We start from the raw sequence: 26895 nt of genomic DNA, 5'->3' as shown, positions 1-26895 counted from the left end.
TCCATCAAATAAGAAAAAATGCTTTACTGTCCAGAATTTGGCTCTCATATTGACTATGCACATCTGTGTAAAATAGAATAACAAACTATAGGAATTATTGGATATAGATGGCCTAGATGCTGCTAACATCTGAAAGCTTAAATAATTTAAGGCAACATTTATATTCCAAAATTATCTAATTTCATATTTTACATAGAAAATTAACACAAACTCAGTATTATTAAATGCACCATTATTTTCTATACATGAAAAAAATATTTGATTAGTACCAGGGAAAAAATGAATCAGGAAAAGATTATAGGGATGGTTGCAAAGGCCTGGAAAATAATATCAAATAAAAAGAACAAGCAAGTCCTCAATAAGAAAATGATACTTGAGAAAAGTCTAGAAAGTCATAGGAAGCTCCTCTATCCCACTATTTTTGCAGAATAGGATTCTAAGCAAAAGGAAAAACAAGTGCAAAGAACCCAAGACAATAGTTGGCCCAGAATGTGGAAGGAAATGCAAGGAGACAAATATGTCTCCAACAAAGGGATCTTTTTTCAAAAAATTCTCCCCCATACCCACTTCCTAATATTTTGGCTCTCTTTTCTGCTCAGGTCCCTTCATTTGTACATTGGATATTTTCTCATGTAAATCTGTGTAGCAGAAAATATTGTTCAGTTTGGATAGACAGCCTGGAGAATTAACCAAAAAAAGATAGCTGAAATTCAGATTGAAGAAATTTAGTTCTGTGTAAAGTTATTTTAAACTCTCTATTATATAAAAGCCAATGTGAATATGTATGTACTCGATGTGAATATGTGAATAGTGCTATAAAAAAGATTGATGGCATGGACAAAAAAAGAAGAATGAAAGAGATGTGATCGGAGAAGTAAAAGTGAGGGTACATTGAGAACAGACTGCATAGGTCTTGTGGAATGTTCAGGGAGACTAGATTTTATTCTAAATGAGATTTAAAAACCATTGGAAGGGTAGGGGGAGAAGGATGATTAGAATCAAATTTTTTTTTTTTTTTTTTAGAGCAGTTTTAGGTTTATAGAAAATTGAGAGGAAGGTGCAGAGATCTTCCATTCAGTTTATGTTTTCAGACCACTGGGGCTGCTGTGTTGAGAATAAAGTTTAGGCGCACTGGAGTAGGATCAGGCGGCAGTGGGGAAGAAACTGCAATTTTCCAGATATAAAATGTTGCTTTCTTAGACTGAGACAGAAAGTATGGGTCAGATTCTACATATATTCTGAAAGTGGAGCAGATAGGAGTTGCTGATAGGTAGAAAAGGAGACAAGAGAGGAAATGAGTCAAAGCTAACTTCAAGATTTGTAGCTGGAGCATCATGATTGATTGGGTTGCCATTAAGTGAGATGGAGAAGACTATGAGAAGAACAGGTTTTAGGAGAGGAGTTCTGCAATTCAATTTTGGGTATACTAAGAGTGAGATGACTTAATAAATACTGTTAGAAATCATTGAGTAGGCAGTCAAGTATGCAAGTCTGAAGTTCAGGGTAAAGCAGGATAGAAATAAAACTTTAGGAGTTGACAGCCTACCAATGCTATATAGAGCTACAATTAATTAATCAATGACATGATTACTTTAAAATTGTTTGAATAATTTCCACTCGAAGAGACCTTTCACACTTAAAACAATGCTGACAATAAACAATTGGTACTCTCAAATAATCAAAATAGAGATCATGACTTCATAATTAATCCTAAGAAACAAAAATCATTATTTGCCATTTTTGTTCTAAAACCTGTTATACTTTGGGTAATAACAAGGACAGTTATGTAAGGTTTAGAAATGCTAAGTGATGTTTTTGTCTTATAGCAGATTTTACTTTAACATTTCTTTCATACTCCCTTATAGAAGTGGAAGTTTAGTTATATATTTGGCAAGACTACATGACCGTATCTCCATATAAAGTGTGACTTAAATGTACTCCTTACTGTTGAGAACCCTAGGTGACTTTACAGTGGGCCTGGCTATTCCAGAAAAAACAGCATGACCCCAGTTCACTGACTGTCAGAGGATCCAATGGTAGCAATCAACTGGGACAACCAAGTTGTGGGTAGATATCAAAGCATGCACTGACCCTGCTAATTTGGCAGTTTACTTGTACTTTTCAATTAGTGGTATGTTTCCACACTATGTGGAAAAATCTATCCTTAGGATCTTATGTTATATGTCCCCTGCCTCCTTCCCCAGCATCATCTCACGTTTTACCCCCACTGCTGCTTCTCCAGACACACTGCCATTTTTCAAGTCCTTTCTTCAAGTCCCTTATGGTGTCATTCTCCCTTCATAAAGGCCTTCACATCACTTCCTGGAATGCTCTTTCCTCTTCACTTTAGTTAATTATTCAATGCTCAACTGGTACTTTCTCAGGAAAGCTTTCTTTGACCTTACTGAACTTCTCTTCTGTATTCTCCAGTAACCATACACCTCTCCTTCAAAGCATCTAGCATAGCTGTAGTTTTATATTTACTTGTGCCACTATTTGATTAATTACTATCTCCTCAAGTAGACCATAATCACTCTGAGGTAGGTTTGTAACTATCTTTGCCCACCAACTACCTTTAGCTTATAATGAGCTTTTAACCTATACTTGTTGAATATGCAATGAAATGAATGAATTAGTTTAGAATTTAGGAAGAGCATTTAATAGGTATTAACAGATATTTGTTGAATAAGTAAATGGATGATTGCATGTATTAATTAGCTTTTCACTCCAATAGAATAGAGATCATCATACTGTCTGTGTAGCCACAGAACTTAACACTGTGATTAACACAGAAGATAGTCATTTAACTTTTACGGTTATCGAACAGCCTCAATCCTGAACATTTTTATATCATAAAAGCTTTCCCTGAAAATGGAAAGCAAAGATAGTATCACAACTCAGAGTATGGTGAAGAAAAGAACACAAACCAGTTGAGAGTGTGATATTTTTAAAGTATAGCATTTCTAATTTACAAATAACCAAGGCTGTTAAAAAAAGGTGTATTATAAAACTAAAATTACACTTCCAATATAACTGCTTGACTTTAATGCTGAGAAGAACAATATTTATTGGCATTTAGTTTATTACATTCTCTGGGGAGAATGATGAAAAGAAAGCATTTTCTACATTGTAATTAGTTGATTTCCTCAATTCAGTTACTGCAGAGCCACTACTGTTTAGCAACAGCATATTTATCAAATAATTTGCACATTATGATGAACAACCTTTCACTTGATTTCCAGTGCCTAGTTATACAAGCCAGACACATTTCTATTTATATATATGTTTGTTTCCTATTACAGATGGTTTGTAAACCCCTGCTTCTACATCAACATTATCTGTGAAACTTTATAAACCATCTATGCTTGGATGTCATAAAAAACTATTTCATCAAAATCCCCAGCATTAGGATTGGAAATAATTGTGATACTAAGCCACGGACCCCTGTCCTCTTGACTTTGTTGAAAATACCTTGCTTATGAGTTCACTCATTCAACAAATATTTATTGGCAATCTATTTTGCTCCAGATATGGTGACAGATGCCAGAATGATTTGCATTGGTGAAAAAGATGTATTTCCTGCTTGCTTTATGCCATCAAAAATATTTTTAGATAAGTATTTGAGTTTTGGGTAAGTACAGTGTGCTTTATAATGTTATGCCAGGCTAACTAACCCAATCTTCGATGATTGAAGAAAGTTATTTCTAGAGGAGATAATATGTAAATCTCAAGCAAAGATAATTTTTACTTTTAGAAATAACAGTGGGAGAGTGCTTAGGGTAGAGGTCATAGGTTGTCTTGGAGGCAAAATAGAGACTTATAGTCTCAGTAAATCACAATAATATCAGTAGAAATTAGTTCAAGATAATTCTGTAGACATGGAGAGTAGGTGATACACATAACTATATATCACATCTCAGGTGGTTAGGTTATGGACAATCAAGTCATTAGCAACGTCAACAACGTCCTCACTTCATTCCACAAAGTTTTATCAAATGCCTACTATGTGATAGATTCTGTTCTAGATGCTTTGAACACATGAAATAAAGCAAATAAATATACCTATACCAGTGATTTTAGTGTAACTAAAATATACCATGGATAGCAATATAGTATAAAAACTATGTAACTATATTCCAAAAGAATTTTACAACTATTGTTTATTAATCTTATTAAGCACTTCAAAGCTCTATATGTTTCCTGTTTGAGATGGTACTTCATAATACAATAATTCCAATATATGTAAAATATATAATTTACTTCCTAACTTGAAGAATGAGTTTATTGAAATAATCATAAAGTACTTTATACACACATGCACATACACCCACACACATCCATATATATATACACACACATATACATATATACATATATATACACATATATACATATATATGTACATATATATGGATAAACCTCTATTTCTAATAGTTTATAAGCAAAGTCAGACAACTAATCCCCAGTAGCATACCAATGTGTGATGAAAGATTCAATAATGAATATATGAGAGGACTATTTCCAATTATCAATTTTACAGATTGATATTATTCTCAGATTAAACTTTCTTGTTCACTAGTAGAAAAGTAAAATGATTATTTGTGCTACTGTCAATACCACTTCATATCTTAAGGTATTAACAAAACAAAGTTTTGGAGGTAATACAGTCAGTCTGTAGCAAAAAATATTCAGAGGCATCTTTGGAGAAAATGCAAAACTGTTTTCCATATGAAAAAGCTAGAGGTAAATTGCAATTTATTTACTTTTAGAAAATGAATGTAAAAAGGAGTCGTCGCCGGGAGCAGTGGCTCAAGCCTGTAATCCCAGCACTTTGGGAGGCCGAGACGGGCGGATCACGAGGTCAGGAGATCGAGACCATTGTGGCTAATACAGTGAAACCCCGTCTCTACTAAAAAATACAAAAAACTAGCCGGGCGAGGTGGCGGGCGCCTGTAGTCCCAGCTACTTGGGAGGCTGAGGCAGGAGAATGGCGTAAACCAAGGAGGCGGAGCTTGCCGTGAGCCGAGATCCGGCCACTGCACTCCAGCTCGGGCGACAGAGCGAGACTCCGTCTCAAAAAAAAAAAAAAAAAAAAAAAAGGAGGAGTCACTACTAACAGCATAATCTGAGGAGGTCCTGAGGAGGTCCTCAAACTTTCAGTTCACACCATTCCAAGCTAACCTAATTTTAATCTTGTTCCAATCTTCTGGGTAAAAAAAGAATATAATTAACCTAAATAGTTACTATATCAACGTTGTGTATTTTGTCACCATGGTAAACACCAGGGACACAAATAAAACTAGATCACAGTCACTATCCACCCAGGAACTCCTAGAAGAAGACTGACATATAAATGAGTAATTTTTAAAATAATGATGTTACATTCTCTCAGTTGATTACGCTCCAAAAAAGCTTTTGGATAATCAAGTCTGACATTTTTATGCTGAAGACAATAAGAAAACTCCCGTACATCAATCCCCAAAAGCAGAATAAGGCCTGACGATCCTTGCAATGGATCCTGATCAGGACAAGCAATGATCTATAAGAGTTCTTTTACTTAATGAAACCAAGCCAACCACAACTGGAACCTTGAATACTAACAGATGCATCTGTCAGCTTCTCCTTAAGTTAGTCAAAGGAACAAAAGTAATATTTAGTGGCTCCCAGAAACCCTCTTTTCAGTCCTCCACTACCACTGAGGCTTAGGTTTGTCCATAAAATGGTAAGAGTAATATGATCTCCACCACTGAACTTAAGTGCAGGCTAAAGAGTTATCTGGATTCTGACATCATCTTTTACCAGAACCTCCTTATATTTCTCCTTGAAGGCAGTCAAGTTATTCACCCAATGACCTGATATTTTCTGGGGTTTAGCTGCATGATGTGTACATTAATATTAGGCCCCAGGGCACCATAATCATAAGACAAGTCTAGGAGGCTGTGTAGAAGCATTAGAACACCCAGCAAAGTAAACATGGACAAGTGGTCAAAAGTAAGGGCCCTGGAGAAAGCTTGGCAGCATTCAAATTCTGGGCCTACTACTTACTAGCGGTGTGATTTTAGGCAAAATCTTTCACTTCTCTGTTTTTCAGTTATCTCATGGGTAAAATCAGTATTTTGATATCAGTTTACTTCCAGGAAAACTGTCACAATTCAATAAGATTCTCTATGAAAGTGCATATGGCAGAATCTTGCACATACTGAGCATGCATTCGGTATTAGGGCTCACTATTATATCCACCTCGATATATAAGGGAAAGTTTTCTGGAGCTATGATATTTTACTTAAATTTTGAAGTATAAAGTAGGAGAAGGTGTTTGCTGATGCAAGAGAATGAGAGAGACATTCCAGGGAGAGTGTGCAAAGATAGGGGAGAATACAGGCAAGAGGTTTCACATCACTAAGTACAAGGTAAATGGAAGTGGGCTTGGGGAGGTGGGAAATGGCTGGTCATGGGCTTGGACATAAAGATAGGCCACAACCCGAAGGGCACTCTAAGCCACTTAGACAACAAACTTATCCTAAAAGCCAGTGAAATACTGTGAAGGTTCATTTGCATTCAAAAAGAAGAGTGACAGTAAGTAGTAGGTTCAACCCCACTCTTAGACTCTAAGGAGGGAAGTAAAGGAAAGACAGACACCACTTTAGTATTTGTGTTTTTTCTTTCTCTGCAGAGCTATCTAAGAGCACCAAGTATGAAAGAGCACCAAGTATCTAATAGCACCAAGTATGAAAATGTTCTCATTCGCCAACTACTGCTCTTTCTGGCAGTCATCCTTTCAGGAAGTCTATGTGAAAATCTGAGTGAGGAAGGAAAGCCAACTACCTCACACAGTCTAAGGTTCACTCCTTTAAGCCCGGATGTCAGTTTACCAGTCAAACAGAGGAAGGAAGCTTCCCCTGACACTCTATGCGCTCAAGTTCTATGAATAGGGACCTTCATTTGCCTGTACAGTACAGAGCCATTCAAGAGCAATTAAATTTGGTTAAAATAAGAAAGAAATGCTTTTTAAGAAAAAAAAAAAAAAAGGTCTGAGGGGATTGCAAAAGTTGATTGTGCTAAAGCACTTTTACACAGGTTTGTTTTAGTTCTCAATTGTCAAGTCGTATTTAAGCTGGTCTCTTACTCTGAAATATGATAACCTTTCCTTTCTCTGAGTTCTTTCTCCTAAATTAATAGCACTGTCTCTAATTCCATGCGCAGCAAGCAAAGAGTTTATTTTACCAGATAACAGTAGGTCTGGTGATCAGCCAATGTCTAAAGAACCACTAGCCAAGTCAGTAGTAGGCCAAAGACTGCAACTGATAAATAGATATTACTCACTAAATCACTTTTAAATTGTCTTTCATCTTTGCTACGAGCTAGTATTATTCATGTTGAGTTCTGACACAACTGAACGTACAAAAGAATACACTTACCTATATCAATAAAACCATATTAGGGTTTTGAAGGAAGGAGAAGGAAATACATCAGATGCATTCTAAAACAGAAAGCATTTTGAAATGGAAAAAAAAAAAAAAAAAACCTTTAGGTTTTGAATTAAATTGCAAGATAATTTAGAAGGAATATGTCCTCATGTAGAAAGTGCATTAAAGTATACTAAAAGTTACACTGAAAACTGCATTTGAAGTTGACTCTTTAGTGAAAGAACTTAGGGAACACTGCAACTTTTCATAACATCTGCGTATCTCTCTCTTCTTTGCTAAGGAACAAAACTTGAATGGTCAAAAAAGAAAAAGTTTGGTTTCCTCTCTCACCACTCCCAACTCAGGTCACATTTCCCCAGTATTACCTGAGGGAAGTGAAGGAGTAAAAGCAGAAATGCTGCCCAACGCTCAGTCCCCACTTGCCATTGCCTTGAATTTCTAATGATTAGGCCAACCATGCTTAATTACTTCTCCAAAGGTAAGGAGAAAATAAAAGTGTATTTAATGAAATTGTGGCTTTTAAATACCTAAACATAATCGTTAAAAATCATGTACAATGATGGAGATGGCTCAGCATTTTTTTAAACTCCATATTTATATAAATTGGTATAGTTACTTGTGAGTATAAAAACTATTGATAAATGCTTTCTCAGTATAATCTTCAGGACCCTATGGTTTTTATTGCTTTTCCCTAAATACAGAAAAGACTCTTAATTTGGCAGGAATACTAGTTGAAGATTGAACTTCTAGAAGTAAATGTTGAGATCGAAAATCGAATTTTTCTTCCCTTACACCCCTGCCATTTCACATAAGATAATTAAATTTGTAATAGTCATTGACAACACAACAGATATCATGGTCGCCTATTAAGAGTGAGTACTTCCTATAAATTAACTGCCCATTTATGCCTAAGCTAAAAGATACTTACAGTAATTTCAGATGCTTTGACAATCCAAAATAATAACCTTAATTAGAACTTGCACTACTATGTTCTCTCATGTTTTTTTCTAAAGTTTGCCACTTGTTTTTTTTTAATCTGTTAACACACAAGTGTGTCATAATGATTACCTGACATTAATAAAAGCCATATTATATATATAAAATATGTCATCCAATCAATTAAAATTAACATGAAAATATCAGAAATTTGCCATTTTTTATAATTTTCTTAGCTTCTTAGAAATTCAAACTTGGACCTAGTCTTCCATTAACAACTTTAGAGAGCACACAAAACTATGTTCTTAACACAGCAATGAATAGAATATTACACCTTCTACTCTGATGCAGATAATCTTATAAAATCACATAGTTAGGAATACAAATGATCAAAAATTACCTTTCTTCAAACGTAGTCAATAAGCATTTTTAAAATGCATTCCATAACTATGTTCTATTTAAATTTCCTTATATAAGGCATTTTCACTATATCTACCTTTTCACTAATCTAAACTCTAGCACATATACGGTCTAGTAATTTCAGACTTTTGGAAATAAATATAGCAATAGTGTATCGAATTCTTTCTCTTTTACTGCCTTGCAATTTCACATATGGTAATTAAATTTGTAATAGTTGTTGATCGCACAACAGATATCATGGTAGTCCATTAAGAGTATTTCCTATAAACTAACTGTCAATTTATTCTTGAGCTAAAAGGTACTTATGTTAGTTTCAGGTGTTTTGACAATCCAAAATAAAACTTTCATTAGAACTTGCACTACTAAGCTCTCTCCTCTCATTTCATCGTTTCAGACTTCTATTATTTAAAATTATTTTGATCACTATTACAGGTCTTCAACCTGCTCAGAAAAACTTTGAATATTACAAGAATATTTTTTATGAGGAAGAGTATTCAGCTGATAACATTTTGTGCCTTAGTTTCTTCATTTATTGAGAAGGTAAGATTGATCAACAATTTCTATAATTTCTAGTGCTAGCATTCTCTTTTTAAAATCTTATCTAAACACCCTTTTTTTTAACCTTTTAAAAATTCAGCTTTGTATTACACAGAGACTCTCAACCAAACTTGATTTGAATCCTTGTTATCATGAAATAGGCAGCATCTTACTACATGAATCAGAGTGAAGAGAATTTATCCCAGGAAAAAGCAAATTTTTAGAAAAGAAATGTGACTATACATTTTTCTTAGCTAGAAATCCAACCCATAAATTTGAAAAGAGGAGATTTTGCTTTGCTGTATTTTAGGGATAACTTGAATAACCATGTGGTTCTTCTATTTTAGTCACAAATTAAAGAAAATAAAAAAACCTAAAAAAAATTAACTAAATTTTAAGCAATTATGTTATATAAATACATTTCTCACTTTGCTAATGCATAACTTTGTTTAAAACTATACAATTACCTTTTAGAGAATAACTTCTATAAAATATCACCTCAGTTAAGTATTAATTATGAAGCAAATTGTCACTTTAAAATATTAAGAAACTTAATTTCAAAACTAATGGACAATTAGATAAAAGAATCTGTGCCACCTAAACTGAGGCTATGTGTGTAAAGCATGCAGAAAGGTGTTTCTTTTTATTCTATGTTACTTCTCTATTATAGTCCTGATCAATTTTGAATTTAAAAAACAAATGGAAAGACATAATATTAATAAGTTTAGCAAACATTGCATTTCTTATCAGAAGCATATCTGAGTTTCTGATATCTGATTAAGGAAACAAATGGACAAATCTGATCTCTTTGCAAGGTTGGATTAGCACATACTCTGGAAGCCAGGACCATTTCACCTGCTGATCCCGGGCACTCAAAACAACACTTCTACAGGACTCACTATGGATTCCTGACAAGTTTTCAAAGTTCCAAGTTTGATCAGCCTTTTATAAGATACAGTACTGGCTTAACCGTCAAAGGTTAAATGTAATTTTAGTTAGTAAAAACTGATTCAATTAGATTTTTTGTTAGTACTTGATTATAGCTAAGTCTAACTCTTACTTAAAACCCTTACATAAACTCATCTATCTTAACATAATCAAAGTGTGGTCACTATGAATTCCAGGTAAACCCCACCTCTTGCGAATAGTAAGTAGTGGACTAACTGCCAAAGAATATCAATAAATCACTGAGATACATCATTTATTTTAACAATAAATATATATATGAAACATAAAATTGAAGTTAATGTAAATAAATATTTATACAAATCACACTTAACCTTGTTGTTCTAAATCACAGCAAGAATTGATTTTTAATGAGTATAATAAATATTTCCAAGTTATAGTTTGATTTTTCAAAGAAAATAGTATGACTAGGTATGAAGTCATAAATTTTCTTTAATTCATTCACTTCCAAGAAACTTTCTCTATATTATATTCTCTAGAGTCTAACTTTGTTTTGAACTTAGATGTTTTAAGGCTTTAATGTTTTAATTTTATATAAAAGTAGGATCTGCTTTAAATTATCTTTGTACTTAATATCCAAACCTTATCACTGTACCTCAGTGATATCGATGTCATAGTATGATGATGGGATATAATATCTTTATTTAGAAACTGGTATAAAATCTTACTTCTTACTTCAACCACAAATCTAAAGGCTACTCTCAGAACTGGACACTGGGTTTATTTTTCCCTTGTGTGGTGATTCAGGCTTTGGAGCCAATGTTTTCTTTTTAAGCATTAATATACTAGTATTCCCTTTTTGAAGTTAATTTGGGGGTAAGAATGCCTACAAAATTGGGTTTATGTTAACATGTGGCCTCCCAGGAGCAATGAGCACCAAACAGCTTGATAAAATACATTCCAAAATTTTACAATATAAATATCTAAACTATCACATAACTTTCAGGGCATTTCATCAAGAAGAAATCCAACAAAATCTAATCCTTATGCTTTACTATTTCTATCATTACTTGGTTTTATAAAAATAGGGAAAGTGGTTTTCCCATCATTTATTTGATGTGGTACTGGGATGCTATTTAAAAGTGTTTCAGGTATGTTGCTAGACTGAACATAGAAAATGTATTCATTAAAAGTACAGAGATTTGATTTTGTAAAATATCCATCGATCTTTACAGAAAGGCTCAATGTAGAAAATAAAAATAAATATCTTCAGTAAAATAATCCCTGAATTCATGCAAAAGTGTCTTCGGAGCTTGTATTTCATTCATCACCAAAGAAATTCTCAATTTCTATAATTTTAAACAAATAGCTGCCATTACATTATTCTCATTTACATGCGTATGTAACATGCTGAAAAAGAAATGGTATATCCGTTTTTCCTTTATCAAGGGTCCTTTTTCACTACTACTGTAGTTAAGAAGGACTCACAGAGGTCTCATGTCCCATGGTAGATGCAGGAATTCTAAATAATAAACAAAACCAGCAGAGGGCAGAACTGCTGACAGAATTGGCCAATCCAACCGGTGACCAGGTACTAAAAGTAAAATACAAACTTTTTGATGGATTTCACTTTCAAAGACTCTCTTATCTATCCGTGAAAATGTGGAAATGAATGAATCAACATAATTAATCAACATAATAAATCCTTTCAATATTCAAATATAGTCCTAATGGGAATTTCACTGTATTTACCAGGAAAAATCACCCGGGGGAATAATTTAGCGCTGCCTGCTACTTGGGAAGCTGAAAGTCACTAAGCGTGTGGAAGGAATAACCTGGTCGCAGAGATCGGCCTCCGGGAGGGCAGACTCCCATTAGGGAGAGCTCAGATCTTGGCATCTAGACCCAAGGCCAGACAGGTTTCTGCTAAAGCCTACGCATTTGGGCTTGACCATTTTTATCTCCCTTGACCCATCCTCGTCACCCTCCTTCCTATTTCCCAGCTTCTTTCTGCACTCCTCACAAAGCTTGCTTTCTACTCTAAACTGCCTGGGCTCCCTGAGCTCCAAAGGCTTTCGCCTGCCAGCCGATTCTAAGGCACCTAACGGACCGCTCCAGCCAGATGCCTTTTCAGGAAAGGGCGGGGGAAAGAGGGAGGGAGACGGCGGAGGGGAGGAGTGAAGTCGCTCTCCCTCCGTGGGTACTGACAGGGCTGCAGACTTCCGAGCAGGTCTGGCCATTGAATATTTGTTGGTGCCACGTAGGAACTTTTCCTTACCTCTCTCCTCCCACCCCACCCACACCCCCTCCCCTTCCCTCCCAATCCCTAGTCCTCCGCCCCCACCCCATTTGCTTGACGACTTTCATCATTCTCCAAGAGAACTGCACGTCCAACCTGCAAGAAGAAGCGGAGGGGTGGGGTGGGGGGAGTCACTGAAATTCAGGGGAAAGTGTTCTCCCTATCTTCAACCTATTCCTAATAATCTGCCAATTTTTGTCCACTTAAAATAGATTGACCCTCCCGCGCCCCCCAAACACACACAGTGTTCCTAATCTTCTAGATTCACCCCTCTGGTTTCTCTTATATCCCCAAAACTAAAACAGCCTGCTTCTCACTTTGTTGCAGACAAAGAACTTTATCAAGGTTCATTTTATACCCTTTATATTTTCTCCTCAGCTCACCCTTAAAAAGATATTCCCATTAGTTAGAATCTAAAGAAACCAGATGTGTTGCAAGGGCAGTCTAAAGACTGTGCCTCAGATAAAAGCTTTGTATAACTGCCCTTGTGTTCAAGGTAATATTTTTCCTCTTTTCAAAGAGACTGAAAAGTGGTGAAGGGCATTTTCAGCAGGCTCTCCGCCTGACAGATCTTTTTTCCTGCTACCTACCCCCTTCTCCCTTTATTGTCCCGCCTACATCCATCTCTTTCTCCAGTTTCCAGTTCCAACCTGGTAGCAGCTACAATCTGGATTTTATTTTAGGGAATTTTTTTTTTTTTTTTTTTTTTCTTGAAGAGCAGGGAGGAAGGGTAAAGGGGTGGGGGGAGGGGCGCAGGAGTAAGACCCACGGCAATCTCCCACCTCCCCAAATCCATTTTTTCTTACCTCCTCTGACCTCTCTAGCTTGGAAGAGGAAAGTCAATGCGAGGGTTGTTACGGTGAAATCCCAGAGCCACCGTTTCGTTTTCCACCTAGAGGACCACGGCTCCATCTCCGAGCCCCGCACTCACAACTGTGAACTCAACCCACGAAATTGCGACTGCAGACCAACTTCGTCCTTTCCAAGGTATCGCCGGGGATGTTTGCTACACAGCCATTGGGGAGGGAGAGGGGGAACAAGTCAAAGGGCTTTCTCTTCTAAATTTGATGGTTTGCTTTCTTCGTGTCTCTACCCCCTTCCTCTCCCTCTGAGTTGGGTTGGCCCCGCCGGCCGGGACCCTCCGATCCTTCCTCTGCCGGGCCCTGCCTTCAGAATGAAGGCAGATGAGGGGCTTCCACCAACAAGCTGAGAGTACTGTGTGCCCCTAAAGGCTTCATGCCGTCAGTGGGCTGGACGAGAGGCTCCGGGCAGCCCCCTCCTCCGCCCACTCCCCTCCCTGCTCCCGGCTCCCCCACCCAGGGCGAAACTGACAAGCAGGCTGAGGGTCAGACCCAATCACACGCCTCTGGGGCGGCCCCAAGCCCGCCCTCGCCTCCCTCAGCCCAAGAATGAGGACTCCCGGCAGGCCCAGCCCACCAGCCACCCCCCATCTCCCTACTCCTCTCCTCCCTCCTCGCCTACCAAATCCCCGAGAAAAAATGGGAGGGAGTTACGCGGGACGCGTGCTTGGCTCCAGCACTTTGGGAATGAAAGGAATTGCAGGAGAGCCCCGGAGCACACGGAGTTTTCAAGGAGCTTCTGTATTCAATAAAAACAGCTACTTGTCTACTTGCACCCGTCTGTTAGCTCTCGCTGGTCGGCGGGAGAGGGGAGGAGTTCAGCGCCTGATCCGCCACACCGCTGGAGTCCTGGGCTGGCAGCGGTAACCTTATCCTTGTGCAAAAATCTGCTTCGTATGGCAGACGTGGAACCAGTGGACTCATTGCGCTGCCTACTCTGAAAGGTGTTTTTATTTTTATTTTTTTTTAACCCAATAATTAGAAGAAATGAATGAAGGTGGCAAGGAGGGACCCTAGAGGTCAAAACCTAGGGTTTGTAGGGAAGTCCTCTTTGGAGATCTGAAACTGACAGGTTTATCTCTTAAACATTTAAATTCAGCACTAGGTTCATTCAGGAACTGTACTTAAAAGAGTTGAACTGTACTCTGAGGGAGGAGGAAGAAAAAATTTATGGGAGCTGACATTAAGAGGGTGAGTAATTTAATTTTCCAGCTGATTCTGTTCTGATCCTGGATGAGGGGGTACTGAGGAGAGTGTAGAAAAGGCGAGGAAAGCAACTAACAGAAATTTCCAAGAGGCCCTGCCCACAGCTCCTCATTAAGGGCCTGGCCCTGGCCCTCAGCCTCAGGAGCCAAAAACATGGTCACTCCACAGTGAAAGTAATGAAGAGCGCAGGTTTCTAAATTCCCTCTCTACTTAACCCGTCCTCAAAGTAATCCTCTTCCACCTGGAGTAGAGATTCCCAAGTCACTTTTTCCACGTTAAAATCATTCCATCCTATTGACTCCTTTTTGTTCGTTAATAATTCCTAAGATGTTTCTCTCAAAGATTTCCTGGAACTGTGCCCATCAGGGTGCCAGCATACATTAGCCACTCAATAGAGATGGGTTGGATGAATGAACACATTTTTCTGTTGACAAAGACTAGACGCATTGGCCAGGGCCTACGTTGAGTATTTAAGTCTTTTAAATGCTTAAAGGCTCTCAACTAAGTTTACTAGGTACATATGTTCAATTCTACAGCTGCCACTACTCTTTAGGAACTCAGTTTTCTATTAGTCATCAAAATATGCCTCATAATCTATCAGATTATATCAAATCTCTTCATGCAGTTTAAAATTGGAAAAAAGGTGATCAAAGACTACATTGAGCCCTTATAGGAGTTTTAACAGCATGAACAGAGTCATATAAAATGAAGAAAGCAACTAGAAAATACCTTCAATATAAATATCACTCTAACAAAGAACTGCTCCCTTGTCAAGAAGTTATCTCTTAGATCACACACACACACAAAAATTACTTGATATTTGTAATGCTGTTGGCAGAATGTTTGGGATGCCTCATATCAGCTGCAGAGAAATATCATCGACTAGTTTTTCAGATTACAACCTCAAGCTGTTGCTTAAAATAATTTAATATCATATTGCATTTGAACCTGAAATGCACAATTACAAATTAAGACCCTTACAGTAAAAATATATGTATTTACCATCTTCATTATCTTTCATTGTCTTATAGATGGAAAATTTGTATATATTTGCTATTTCTAAACTTCTGTACAAACTGATTTTTCTGTATAATCTTTGGATATTTTAAAAATTACTTTTTACATCTTCTCTCAAATGTAAATAGTGAAATGAATGCAAGTTTAGAAATATGTATTTGTGAAGCTGCCAGAATTGTAAATCAATTCAGTAGCCAGAGAGAGTTATGGTGCTGTAGCAACATGTATAAACGGTGTTCCAAATTGTCTCTTAATAGCTCTCAAATTTATTGAGAGTTCTGTGGCTTGACACTGTTCTAGAAGGTGAGAAATGATGCAGTCAATCTAGCAGTCCCGACTTTCTGGTCACATCTCAGGCTTTCTCACTGCTGTGAAAGGGTTCTTTCAGGCAAAGCATCTTGGGTGAATAGAGTTATTACTACCTTATGCTCTCTGTACTTGTGGTCTGAATTCCTCTGGCCACTGCCCAGCTAGGCATAATCTGGGTCTGAATGAATGCCTCTAGAAGGAAACATAGCAAATTCATAGTGAGGAATAATTATATCTAAGCCCTCTAGCCTGTAGCTAGATGCCAGATCTAGAGCCTCCCTAGGAACCAGCCCATGGATTTACAGGAGATTAACTCAGTGAAAGAAAGGATAATACTAAGCAACAATGGGAGCAGGGGAAAGCCAGAGGAGAGGCACCTTAGCTAACTTCAACTTCACATAGGGGAACTTCCAATGGCATCATTTCCCGGGTCATCTTTCAACCAGTCCTTGCTAATTGTTTATATGTAGATTCAAAATATAACAAAACAGGCAGTTTTCCTGACATAAGTCTTTAGTTTGAAGCACAATTAGTGATATTTTCCTATTTTGTCACATTTACAAATAATGATGTTTAAAGTTATTTCTTCAGCTTTGTAGAATTAGTTGTTGTTGACAAGATTTTCAAGAACAGGATTTGAAAAGTAGAGAAAAAACAGTCACTTTTTCTGTAGCAGCATTTTAAATTAACCATTCGTCCATATTGGCTTGTCAGAGAAACTGAGATAATTTGACAAAATAATCTCAATAATCTCAGTAATCCCAATCCATTGTCAAAATAATTTGACAATGGATTGGGAGGTCAAATTAAGGAAACTTAAAGTTCTAAACAATCTTCAGAGTCCACGGAACTTTATGAAACATTGTAAAAAGCTCATAAACCATCCTTAACATCTTCACAAATCTCTAGGAATCAGGGGAGCTGGACTCAGAACCAGTGTTTGAAATATTAAGATCTCTACAACCAAAGGGAGACCGAAGACACCTTGACAATAGCTGGATGCCCCTAATACAAATAGTATGAAAATATTGACAGAACTCTATAACAATCCTTAAATTACTACAGTTGGAATTAGGGGAAAGAAGAAGTATATTAGGTAAACATGATTTTATAAACAATGCATCATCTTTTAAGTCACTTGGCATGTATTCCCCTTTTCTCATACTGATGTTTCATCCCCCTATTTTTGATATAGATAGATAGGTAGGTAGACAGATAGATTAGATAAGTAGATATAAATTAGATATTTTCTCTAAACATTTTACTATAATTAAAATTACAACATCAAATGTGATTTGTTGAATGAGATATTATGGGGTGAGGGCTCTTGCACACACCAGAAATACTTAAAATGTTTAAAACCAAATTGCTTTTGCATGTAATCCCTCTCTTACTGTGCCTAAAGATTTGCCTTTCTTGCCCTTTTCTGAACTTTAGGTCAATTATTTTGAGAAGGAAATGACTAAGCAGTTTGAAATTCATTTCATAGTTTTTCTAATACATGAGTGACTAGAAATTGTCTCTGTTTAAAAGTAAAGTTAGTGTCTCTGACCTCACAGACGGGCCACTGTATTGTAGAGTGGTGGTGGAAGAGGGACAGAGAGATTTATTTCCATAGTCTAGCCTAGCTCACAAAAACCTTACTGATGGTTGGCTAATTATTGGCAACATTACTCTGAAATAACTTACAGAACATTATAGGAATCCAAATTTAGCCCAATTTCCATTATATAACAAAATCTTCAGATGAAGAAGATTTTGACCTTCTTCTGTTGGTGTGTGGAAAGAGCCATCTCAGAGATGACAGATGTATCCTGTTTAAAAGGACCTGAAATGAAATTAGATCTAAATGAACACCAAACAAACAAGGAATATGGCCTTGTATGTTCATGTTATTTCTGTTAAAAATATATTTTAGTTAGCTATATTCACAGGAAGCTATCAGAGTTCCTTTTCATAATTGTCCAATCAAAGATAGAAAGGAGAAACAGAGAATGGAATAATTCAAGGTAAATCTTAGATATCTTTTGAACTTTTGTCAACATACCTTTACTCTCTGAATCTCTTTTTTTTCTCAATTGAATGGGTTTGACATTTACTAGCTCTTAGGGCATCCTGGGAATGTGTGTCAGCAAAAATGTAACATGACTTTTTCCCAAGTTGTATAGGGCAGCAGGAATACCTGTATTACTAGAGGTAGAAGAATTGATTTTACATGTTTTAGTAAACCATTTCCATAACTAAAGGAAGTAACACACCACTACTAATGTATAATCAAGATATTTTACTTTCTATAGTGTTCCAATTATCACTTGAGTAGTATTGACTGGATTCACAGTGGTTATTCCTAACAAAATAAGTTTGCGGAAGGTAGAGATGTTAGCATCTTTAAAGGGATAATTTAAGAATTTATTCATAACAATTTCATAATTGTTTACATTTTATTTTCATAGTTAAATGAGAATGTACAATTAATTTTCCTTTGACATTACTTTATAAATAACAAAAGGCAACAAGATACCAAATACATTATTACATTATTTCTAAAATAAGTAGGATCTTCTTTCTCACCTCTATCATATCTTCACAGATAGATCCACCCCGATACCATTTGATAGTATTCTTGACTTAAACTGTATATTATTTCTAAATAATCGTATGTAATTGTTTTATGCCTCCACCGTTTGTGCCTAATCATTTAAGTCTGAAACCAAATGCATGTGCATTAAAAATCTGAAGAGTCACATTGGATAGTTTTCTGAATCATATGCAATATTTCTGTTATTTTTATATGACAGTCTTATACATTCCACAACAAATGCCAAATACAAGATTTAAAGCTGGCAAATATGGTTAAATATTGAAATAGATCTGATTTTTAAAACATCTGTATTAAATAACTTCAACTTAATTTGTTTCGCAGATTCTCAGTGTTTAATAACCCTCCCAATATTATACTTTCTGCCAGTAGTGGTATGGTGAAATTATTGCACATTCAAATGCTGGACAAACAACAGATACTATTTCAAAAGCTTTTACAGTCTAATTTGCAAAGACTGGAAAATTACATATGAATATAAATGGTTGGGTTCCAAAACAAAACAACATTTAGTATAAGAGTATTTTATTAAAAACAAAATGCATTTTCCAGTATAGGAAAATTCTTTTTATTTAAAATGCTTAATGGTTTTTTGTTAGTTTTCATAACATCTTCATGAGTTAGGAATGTAGCAATTTTAATGATTTCATTTTAAGGTTGAGGTCTGGGACACTTAAAGTTCAAACTAGGAATACTGAAACAGATGTTATATGTGAAAACATTTATATTTTTACACAATTGCTCTCATTATTAATTCTGTTCTTATAAATTATGCATTTTAGAATTTGATTTATATTTCTATAAGTTAAGTATTAAAATGAATGAAATCTCTTAAAAATCTCTTAAATAAAGCTTAAATTATAAAAGATAATGCATTGACTGTACTTAAAGCCTTAAAAGTGTTGAGTTATATCTGTGGATGAATTTTTATGAATAAAAAAGATAAATAATAATAAGCAATTTTTATACTCATGCCAACCCTCAGGTTTCTCTTTCTCCTAGGATTTTAAAATCATTTTATAACTTTATATGAGTTTGCAAAGGTAAAATACTGCTGGAATTAATCCAAAGTCATGTTTTATTTTCCAAGAAGAAAAAGAAAAAAGAAATTCAATGTGTTAAAGAGATGAAATAAAATTATAATTATATTAATATTTTGTAAATACGTGAAGATCTTGAAAGTCGTAAGTACTATGCAAGGACTTCTATTGCAAGGCATAAAAATCTCTAAATTGGAAAACATATCAAGTATTACATAACTGTTTTTATATTCCATAAATTCTTTGAGAGCAGAAATCCTCATTCTATACTATATTTTCAATATCTTGATTTCTCCTTCTCTTTGTGCTCCATATGAATTTGGTAACATTTATCTTAGTTGCTCACTTTAATTTGCACTTAGATTTAAAACACAAAAATGCCAATTAAAATGATTTTGTCCATCATTTAAAGCATTAGATCTTCAGATATGAATTACTGTGATACCTAAGACCCAAGCTTGGATTGAAACTCCAGGATGTTACTGGTAATACCATGGAGCTTCTACCAATTTAGAAGGAAGACTAAACATCTCTACCACCTGTGAAACTATCAAGACAAAGTTTGACGTATTTCATGGGGTGGAGTACATTGCAATGTTTTACTAAGTCGCAGTTGAAAACTTCAGGATCAATTCTGTTGATAGGATGCATTAAATTTAGGTCTCCTCCTCATCTCCACCATCTCATGACAATAAGGATCTTGCATAGTTTGCATATAAACTTACATGAGCTCTGATACTGACCAACAAAAAGCACTACTTCCTGTGTTCTCCATTGTCTTCCCTTGTTATTTCTACCAATAATTCTGCAACAGGATATCTGGATAAATTTTGATAAGTGGATAACAATAGGAAAAATGTCAAGAAATTCATATTAAAATTTCAAATTTTGGAGTTACAAATAACTCAAGGTGTATGTTTTATATGTAAACATATTTATATTGTAGTAACAGTAAAAATTTTTATACTAAAAAGTCATATATATGCATGGATAGTGATTTCATAAATATTTGAATAGGACATCGTCCTAAATTCTAGAACCTTATATTCTAGTACAGGAAGAAAATATATTAATAAATCAATTAATTACCTAAGAGATGTATTAAGTGAATTAATTTCATAGGAAAAATCACTTTCTGTAAGAAATCCCTTGCAAATTGTGATTTCTTACAGAAGGCTACTTTTAAAATAAAATCTACATTCTTCAGTACTGTCTTCAACAGATCTTTGAGATTATAGCTTAAATAAAATTTAATCAGCTGGGCACGGTGGCTCACGCCTGTAATCCCAGCACTTTGGGAGGCCGAGGCAGGTGGATCATGAGGTCAGGAGATCAAGACCATCCTGGCTAACATGGTGAAACCCGTCTCTACTAAAAAAATACAAAAAATTAGCCGAGCATGGTGGCGGGTGCTTGTAGTCCCAGCTACTTGGGAGGCGGAGGCAGGAGAATGGTGTGAACTCGGAAGGTGGAGCTTGCAGTGAGCCAAGATTGCGCCACTACATTCCAGCCTGGGCAAAAGAGTGAGACTCTGTCTCAAAAGAAAAATAATAAAAATAATAATCATGTGACAACGGAAAACATTTTAAACACACACACAGAAACACTTAACTAGATAACATAAATAAATACCTTACTGAAATGTAAACATTATCCAAAACTTTGATGATGTATATTATAGTGTTGAGAACAAATGTAGAGTGGTTTTTTTTATTATTATTTTTAAATAACATTTTAGTCTCTAAGCACAGAACAGAAATGATGCTTGTTATTTTTAAAACCTGGTTCAGTCTTTACTCCAATCTACTTTTTAGCAATATTTCTGAGGAATATTCAGTATAAATGCCTTTGCCACTTTCTATTCTCATAGTTTATAGATATGTTTATTCTATTTGTATTCCAAATCTATTGCCAAGACATTTTCTTGAATATTGTTGCCAGACAATATTATTTTTCAAAATCTTAGAGGTTAAAACAGGGATAAAAATGTGAATGTTTTTTCAAGAAAACTAATCAACATGAGAGAAAATTGCACCTCTCAAGGGGAACTGCTAGGACATTGGTAGAAGAAAGAGATGAGCAGAGGATATATGGAAACAGGAAAGAAAACAATCTTAGTAGTCTTTATAACTGAGAAATATTGAAGGAAAGGAGTGCTGCTCTATGATTCGTTTTCTTAAGTGTATCTATTTTCTTGCTTCGAGGAGAACCATTTAGTTGCTTAGTAGTTTGGCCACTGCAGAACTTGGGGTCTTCCTGCTGGAGACAGGTAACCTTGACTAAAACTATCTGGAGATGTACCATAAAATACAGAAGCTCAGTTGGGGAGTGGGAGTCTATAAACAGCCAATGAATAACTGTCACCCATCACAAAGGAATTACAGGTGAGAAATTTCCAGCATCTTAGTGTGTGTGTGTGTGTGTGTGTGTGTGTGTGTGTGTGTGTGACCAATAAAATTCTGTGTCATTTATCTAAGAAGCATAACAACTCAGCACTTATGTTCTGGGTTTATAACATTTTTAAAAATTCTCATAATTCTGTGGATTTGTTCAGCTAAGTTGTCCTGCTGTTCACTGTGATGTTAGCTAGGATCATCCAAGCACTCGAGCAATTGCAGTGAACTGGGGGGAGATTGGCTAGTCCTGATACATAAAAGGCAGATGTATTAACATACCTAGTGCCTCAGCCGAGGTGGCTGGAAATGCTGGAAATGGTGAACTCTGACTGAACCCATCTCTCTAGTAGATTAGTTTGGCTTGCTAAATGTTAGTTCAGGGCTGCAAGAGAGTATAATCAAAATCAGAATCAGGAGACCCCTTCAATGCTAAGCTCAGAAGCAGTATAATCTCACTTCTGCAGCATTTCATAGGTCAAAAGCAATAATAATGAAAACCCAGGTTTACTAGGAGGAAAAGAGTAATATACAATTATAGGCATGGCAAGAATTATCAGCAGCCTTTTTTGGATCTAATTTAACATAGCCTATGCAAAGTACACTTACCTCCTCATAATTCCCCCAAACTTCATTCAGTTATGTCATCAGTCTCAAAGTACAGTGTCTCATGATTGAATAAGATCTAGATGTAGATGAGATGTGGAAGTATATCTCCTCTTAATCTGGAAATCTGTGAACAAAAATGACAAGTTATCTGTCATCCACAATAGACAATCTCATTCAAAAAGGGAAGAAATGGAAGGCACAGAAATCACAGTCCATATAAGCTATGAAATTCAGCCTGGTACTTTTTGCCAGTTCTCTGTGGTAGCTGGAGATTTTTTTTTTTTTGTCACAACCAAATTATACTCTCCTAGAGTTGTTTGATAATTTGTTATTCTTTACAGTTATTGGTTCAAGCTCTGGGTTCTGTATATGCCCTGTGAGACAAACTTCTTCCATAAAAAAGTTCTGTATTTAAAGATCAGTAGCTTTCAGAGCTTTCCTCCTATTCACAAAAGTTGAGACTTTTAATGATCTTTTCTTCATTTTGACCTATATTTGTGCCTTTTAATCAATCGATGGTACATTTGTTAATAAAGTGTTCTTAAAACCTTTGTGGATTTCCTATGAATCTCATTGGAATTCATTTGATTCACTCAAAGCCATATCCATAATTTTCTAAGACAAACATTTAGCTAATTTTGGCAATTCTACTTTCTGAAACCATGTCCTTAGGAAGTGTTTTGTTTAGTTGAGGGGTTATATAAAACATATTCTAAATGTTTATGAGATTTTCAGAGAGTTTTTTTACAGGTATAGCCTTGATTTTTTCTTGATTCACTCTGAGGGTCATGCAATTGGCTGAATTATTGACTTGATTTTTTCCTTGAGGTCCTCTCTTATCATGAAAATCTTTTTGCTGAAGTCATCTATGTTTCCTGGGCCATCTATATTTCCTCTGAATTCTGTTTGAAATAAAATCATGTTTTAGTTTATGTCTCTCTTAAAATACATTGTTAAACAGAAAACAATGGAATCAAATGCCAGCATCAACATTCTGATGAAAATCTCATTAACCAATTTTGATACTCTGAAATACATATTTGTTCTTCATCTCCATTTCTTGGCACACACCTTCTAAAATCCTTGAAATCTCTTAAGTGATAAGTTCCTTTATGAATGCTAATGAGATAACTGGTTATGGGGACTAGGGTTCTTGATAGCCTCACGATGGGGGAAAGTCAGCCAGGGAAAACATCCATGTGATTAGAGGATTGGAACTTTTACTCCCATTCCTCTACCTCTGGAGAGGAAAGAAGGGTTGAAAGTTGAATTGACTGCCAGTGGACAATGACATAATCAATTATGCCTTCTTCATTAAGCCTCCTTCATTTAGCCTCCATAAAAATTCCAAAGGACTGAGTTTGGGGAGCAGTGGAGCTTTCAGATAACTACATTTAACTCGGGTGCCTAGAGAGCAGCACCCCAGATAGGAAATGGAAGCTACATGCCTCTTAATGCATACTTTGCCTTGTGCATTTCTTCCATCTGGCTGTTTATCCATGTTATTTATAATATCCTTTATAATAAGTGAGTAAATTAAAAGTGTTTTCCTGAGTTCTGTTGAGCCACTCTTGCAAATTAATCAAAACTGAGGAAGGGGCCACAGGAACCCCAACCAGAAGCATGGGTCATAGTTTTAGGCTTGTGGTCGGCATCTACAGGTGTGGGGTAGTCTTGTGGGACTGAGCCCTCAAGACTGGCCTCTTGGTTCATAGTTCAAAAATAATAATAAATAATAATAATTGCATCTGATCATGTCTACCTCATTCAAGAGGGTTAAACTCATCACTGACAGTGTTCAATAGTAGCTAAATATAAGACTAAAAATCAACAAAATCTTAAAATTTGTTATGCCTCCCTATTAACTATTTTCAATTTCATTTCTCTCACCACTATGGCAATCTCCCACTTGAAGCAAAACCAATTTTTTAGTGATTCTGGTTACACTTTTTACGTTTTTAAACTTTTAGTGTATTCAACTGCTCTGGAAGCTCTTTCAGACAGATTTAATATTCTCTTTCTCCATACTGCCCAAAATATTTGTTTTTAAAAAAAAGACTGAAGCATAACCAATATTTGTTAAATGACGCAAAAAAGAATTAAAGAGTCCATGTAGAGAAATCAATATTTATATAACAAATATTAGACTCATGAGCTGGGCACAGTGACTTGCGCCAGTAATCCCAGTATTATAGGAGGCTGAGGTAGGGGAATCACTTGAGGCCAGGAGTTTGAGATGAGCCTGGCCAACATGGTGGAATCCATGAAGCAGAGGTTGCAGTGAGCCAAGATTGCCCCACTGCACTCCAGCCTGGGCAATGGAACAAAACTCTGTCTAAAAAAAAAAAAAAAAAAAATCATGAAAGTGTTAATCTTCCACAATTAAACTATGATTGCAATAAAACACAAAGAAAATTTTACATTGGCCAATTTAATACAACAAACAGATATTCTACTCTCTAACATAGTTTTTGTTTTGTTTTGTTTTGTTTTTGAGATTGAGTTTCACTCTTATTGCCCAGGATGGAGTGCAATGGTGTAATCTCAGCTCACTGCAACTTCCGTCTTCCAGGTCCAAGTGATTCTCATGCCTCAGCCTCCCAAGAAGCTGGGATTACTGGCATGCACCACCATGCCCAGTTAATTTTTGTATTTTTAGTAGAGACAGGTTTCACCATGTTTGTCAGCCTGGTCTCAAACTTCTGACCTCAAGTGATCCGCCCACCTTGGCCTCCCAAAATGCTGGAGTTACAGGCATCAGCCACTGTGCCCAGCTTCTAATGTGGCATTTTAAGAGTGATGCATAGCTTTATGATACAGATGTAGCAATAGATCTATGTTATAGATCTAACATTAATAAGAAAAGTAGCAACAAGCTAAGCTGGGAATGAGAACACTTTTTATTTCCAAATACAAGAGACATGCATATGTGTACAACTCCAAGTAGAACAGCAATAATATGGTTTAAAGAAAACTTTATTTATTTATTATTTATTTATTTATTTATTTATTTATTTTATTTTATTTTATTTTTGAGTCGGAATCTAACTCTGTCACCCAGGCTGGAGTGTAGTGGCACAATCTCGGCTCACTGCAACCACCGCCTCCTGGATTCAAGCGATTCTCCTGCCTCAGCCTTCTGAATAGCTGAGATTACAGGCACTTGCCACCACACCTGGCTAATTTTTGTATTTTCATTAGAGATAGGGTTTCACTATGTTGGCTAGGCTGGTCTTGAATTCCTGACCTCAAGTGATCCACCTGCCTCAGCCTCCCAAAGTGCTGGGATTACAGGTGTGAGCCACCCTGCCTGGCCAGAAAACTGTTATTTTTTTACACCTATCAGATAACATGGTAAACCAAGTCATATCTTGGTTCTCTTATAAAATATCCTGTAAAATATGTATCATTTAAATAAATTGAAGCCTGTATATCCTGATTTTAAATAGTGATCCTTGTGAACTAAAATCTTAAGTTATTTCAATTTTCAAAGCATGGTGAGCATCTGTAGTGTGAAGAAAAACCTCCAATTTTGTCAAAATGTTTAACTTCTAGTGATAATTATGCAATTACCAGAAGTTCAAAAAACCTCATATTTAAAAACTACTTTTGACATTTCAAATTTAATAGCTCAAGACAAAAAATCATAGGAAAATTAGATGATAGCAAATAAGACAGAGTAAACAGATCTAATGGCCTCTCTAGAGAAAGATCAAAAAAAAAAAAAAAAATAAAGCAGAACTGTTGGAATCAACTTTGTTAAAACTGAAAAATAAACGTTTACAGAAACAAGAGAATGCTGAATCAAGAGAAAGGGAACATACAAATTATAAGAAGGCTGTATAGCATTTTTTTTTTTTTTTTTTGTATTTGCTTCATCTGGCACAGCCTGTATTCCCAATGTGCCTGGCAGAGCAAGCAGAGCAGACCTCATTCTCAAAGAATGTTATCCTGCATAGGAGCTACTTGAAGGATTAATGAGAAGTGTTTGTCTTTATTTTATCTAACTCAGAACTCACACTGGACAGAAAAACAGCAGGCATTCCTCAAGAATATTATAAGGTAAACACATAAACAAATAACAAAAATGAACAATAAAAAACTGCAGCTGCCTAGGGCAAAAGATTAAGGTTGAAGAAAATATAATAGAGTGCCCAGAATCTGGAAGGAAAAGCTAAGGAAAGTGTTTCTTTGAATAATTATAACAATCTTAAGCAGTTCTACATTGTGGGGAAATTTAGAAAACAACAGCACATAATTAGGGCAAAACATTTACTCAGAAAAAGACCAGAGAAGACCCGAATCATTTATCCCTGGCTGACATCTAGTCTTAGCAT

At 35.8% G+C, this 26895-nt stretch overlaps 1 protein-coding gene across 1 annotated transcript in view; it reads right to left on the bottom strand.

Annotated features, from left to right (window-relative positions):
• COL11A1 (collagen type XI alpha 1 chain) overlaps positions 1 to 13772 on the bottom strand; it is a 223445-nt gene extending 209673 nt beyond the window's left edge. The window contains exon 1 of the mRNA XM_023190917.2: positions 13332 to 13772. Coding sequence (XP_023046685.1) covers positions 13332 to 13437 — 106 coding nt within the window. The 5' untranslated portion in view covers positions 13438 to 13772. The remainder of the gene's footprint in view (positions 1 to 13331) is intronic.
• Positions 13773 to 26895: the final 13123 nt, after the last annotated feature.

The sequence above is a fragment of the Piliocolobus tephrosceles genome, chromosome 1 (genome assembly GCF_002776525.5).
Source record: "Piliocolobus tephrosceles isolate RC106 chromosome 1, ASM277652v3, whole genome shotgun sequence".
NCBI lineage: Eukaryota > Metazoa > Chordata > Mammalia > Primates > Cercopithecidae > Piliocolobus > Piliocolobus tephrosceles.
Note: the sequence above shows the minus strand (reverse complement) of the source record. Positions and strands in the feature narration are given on the sequence as shown.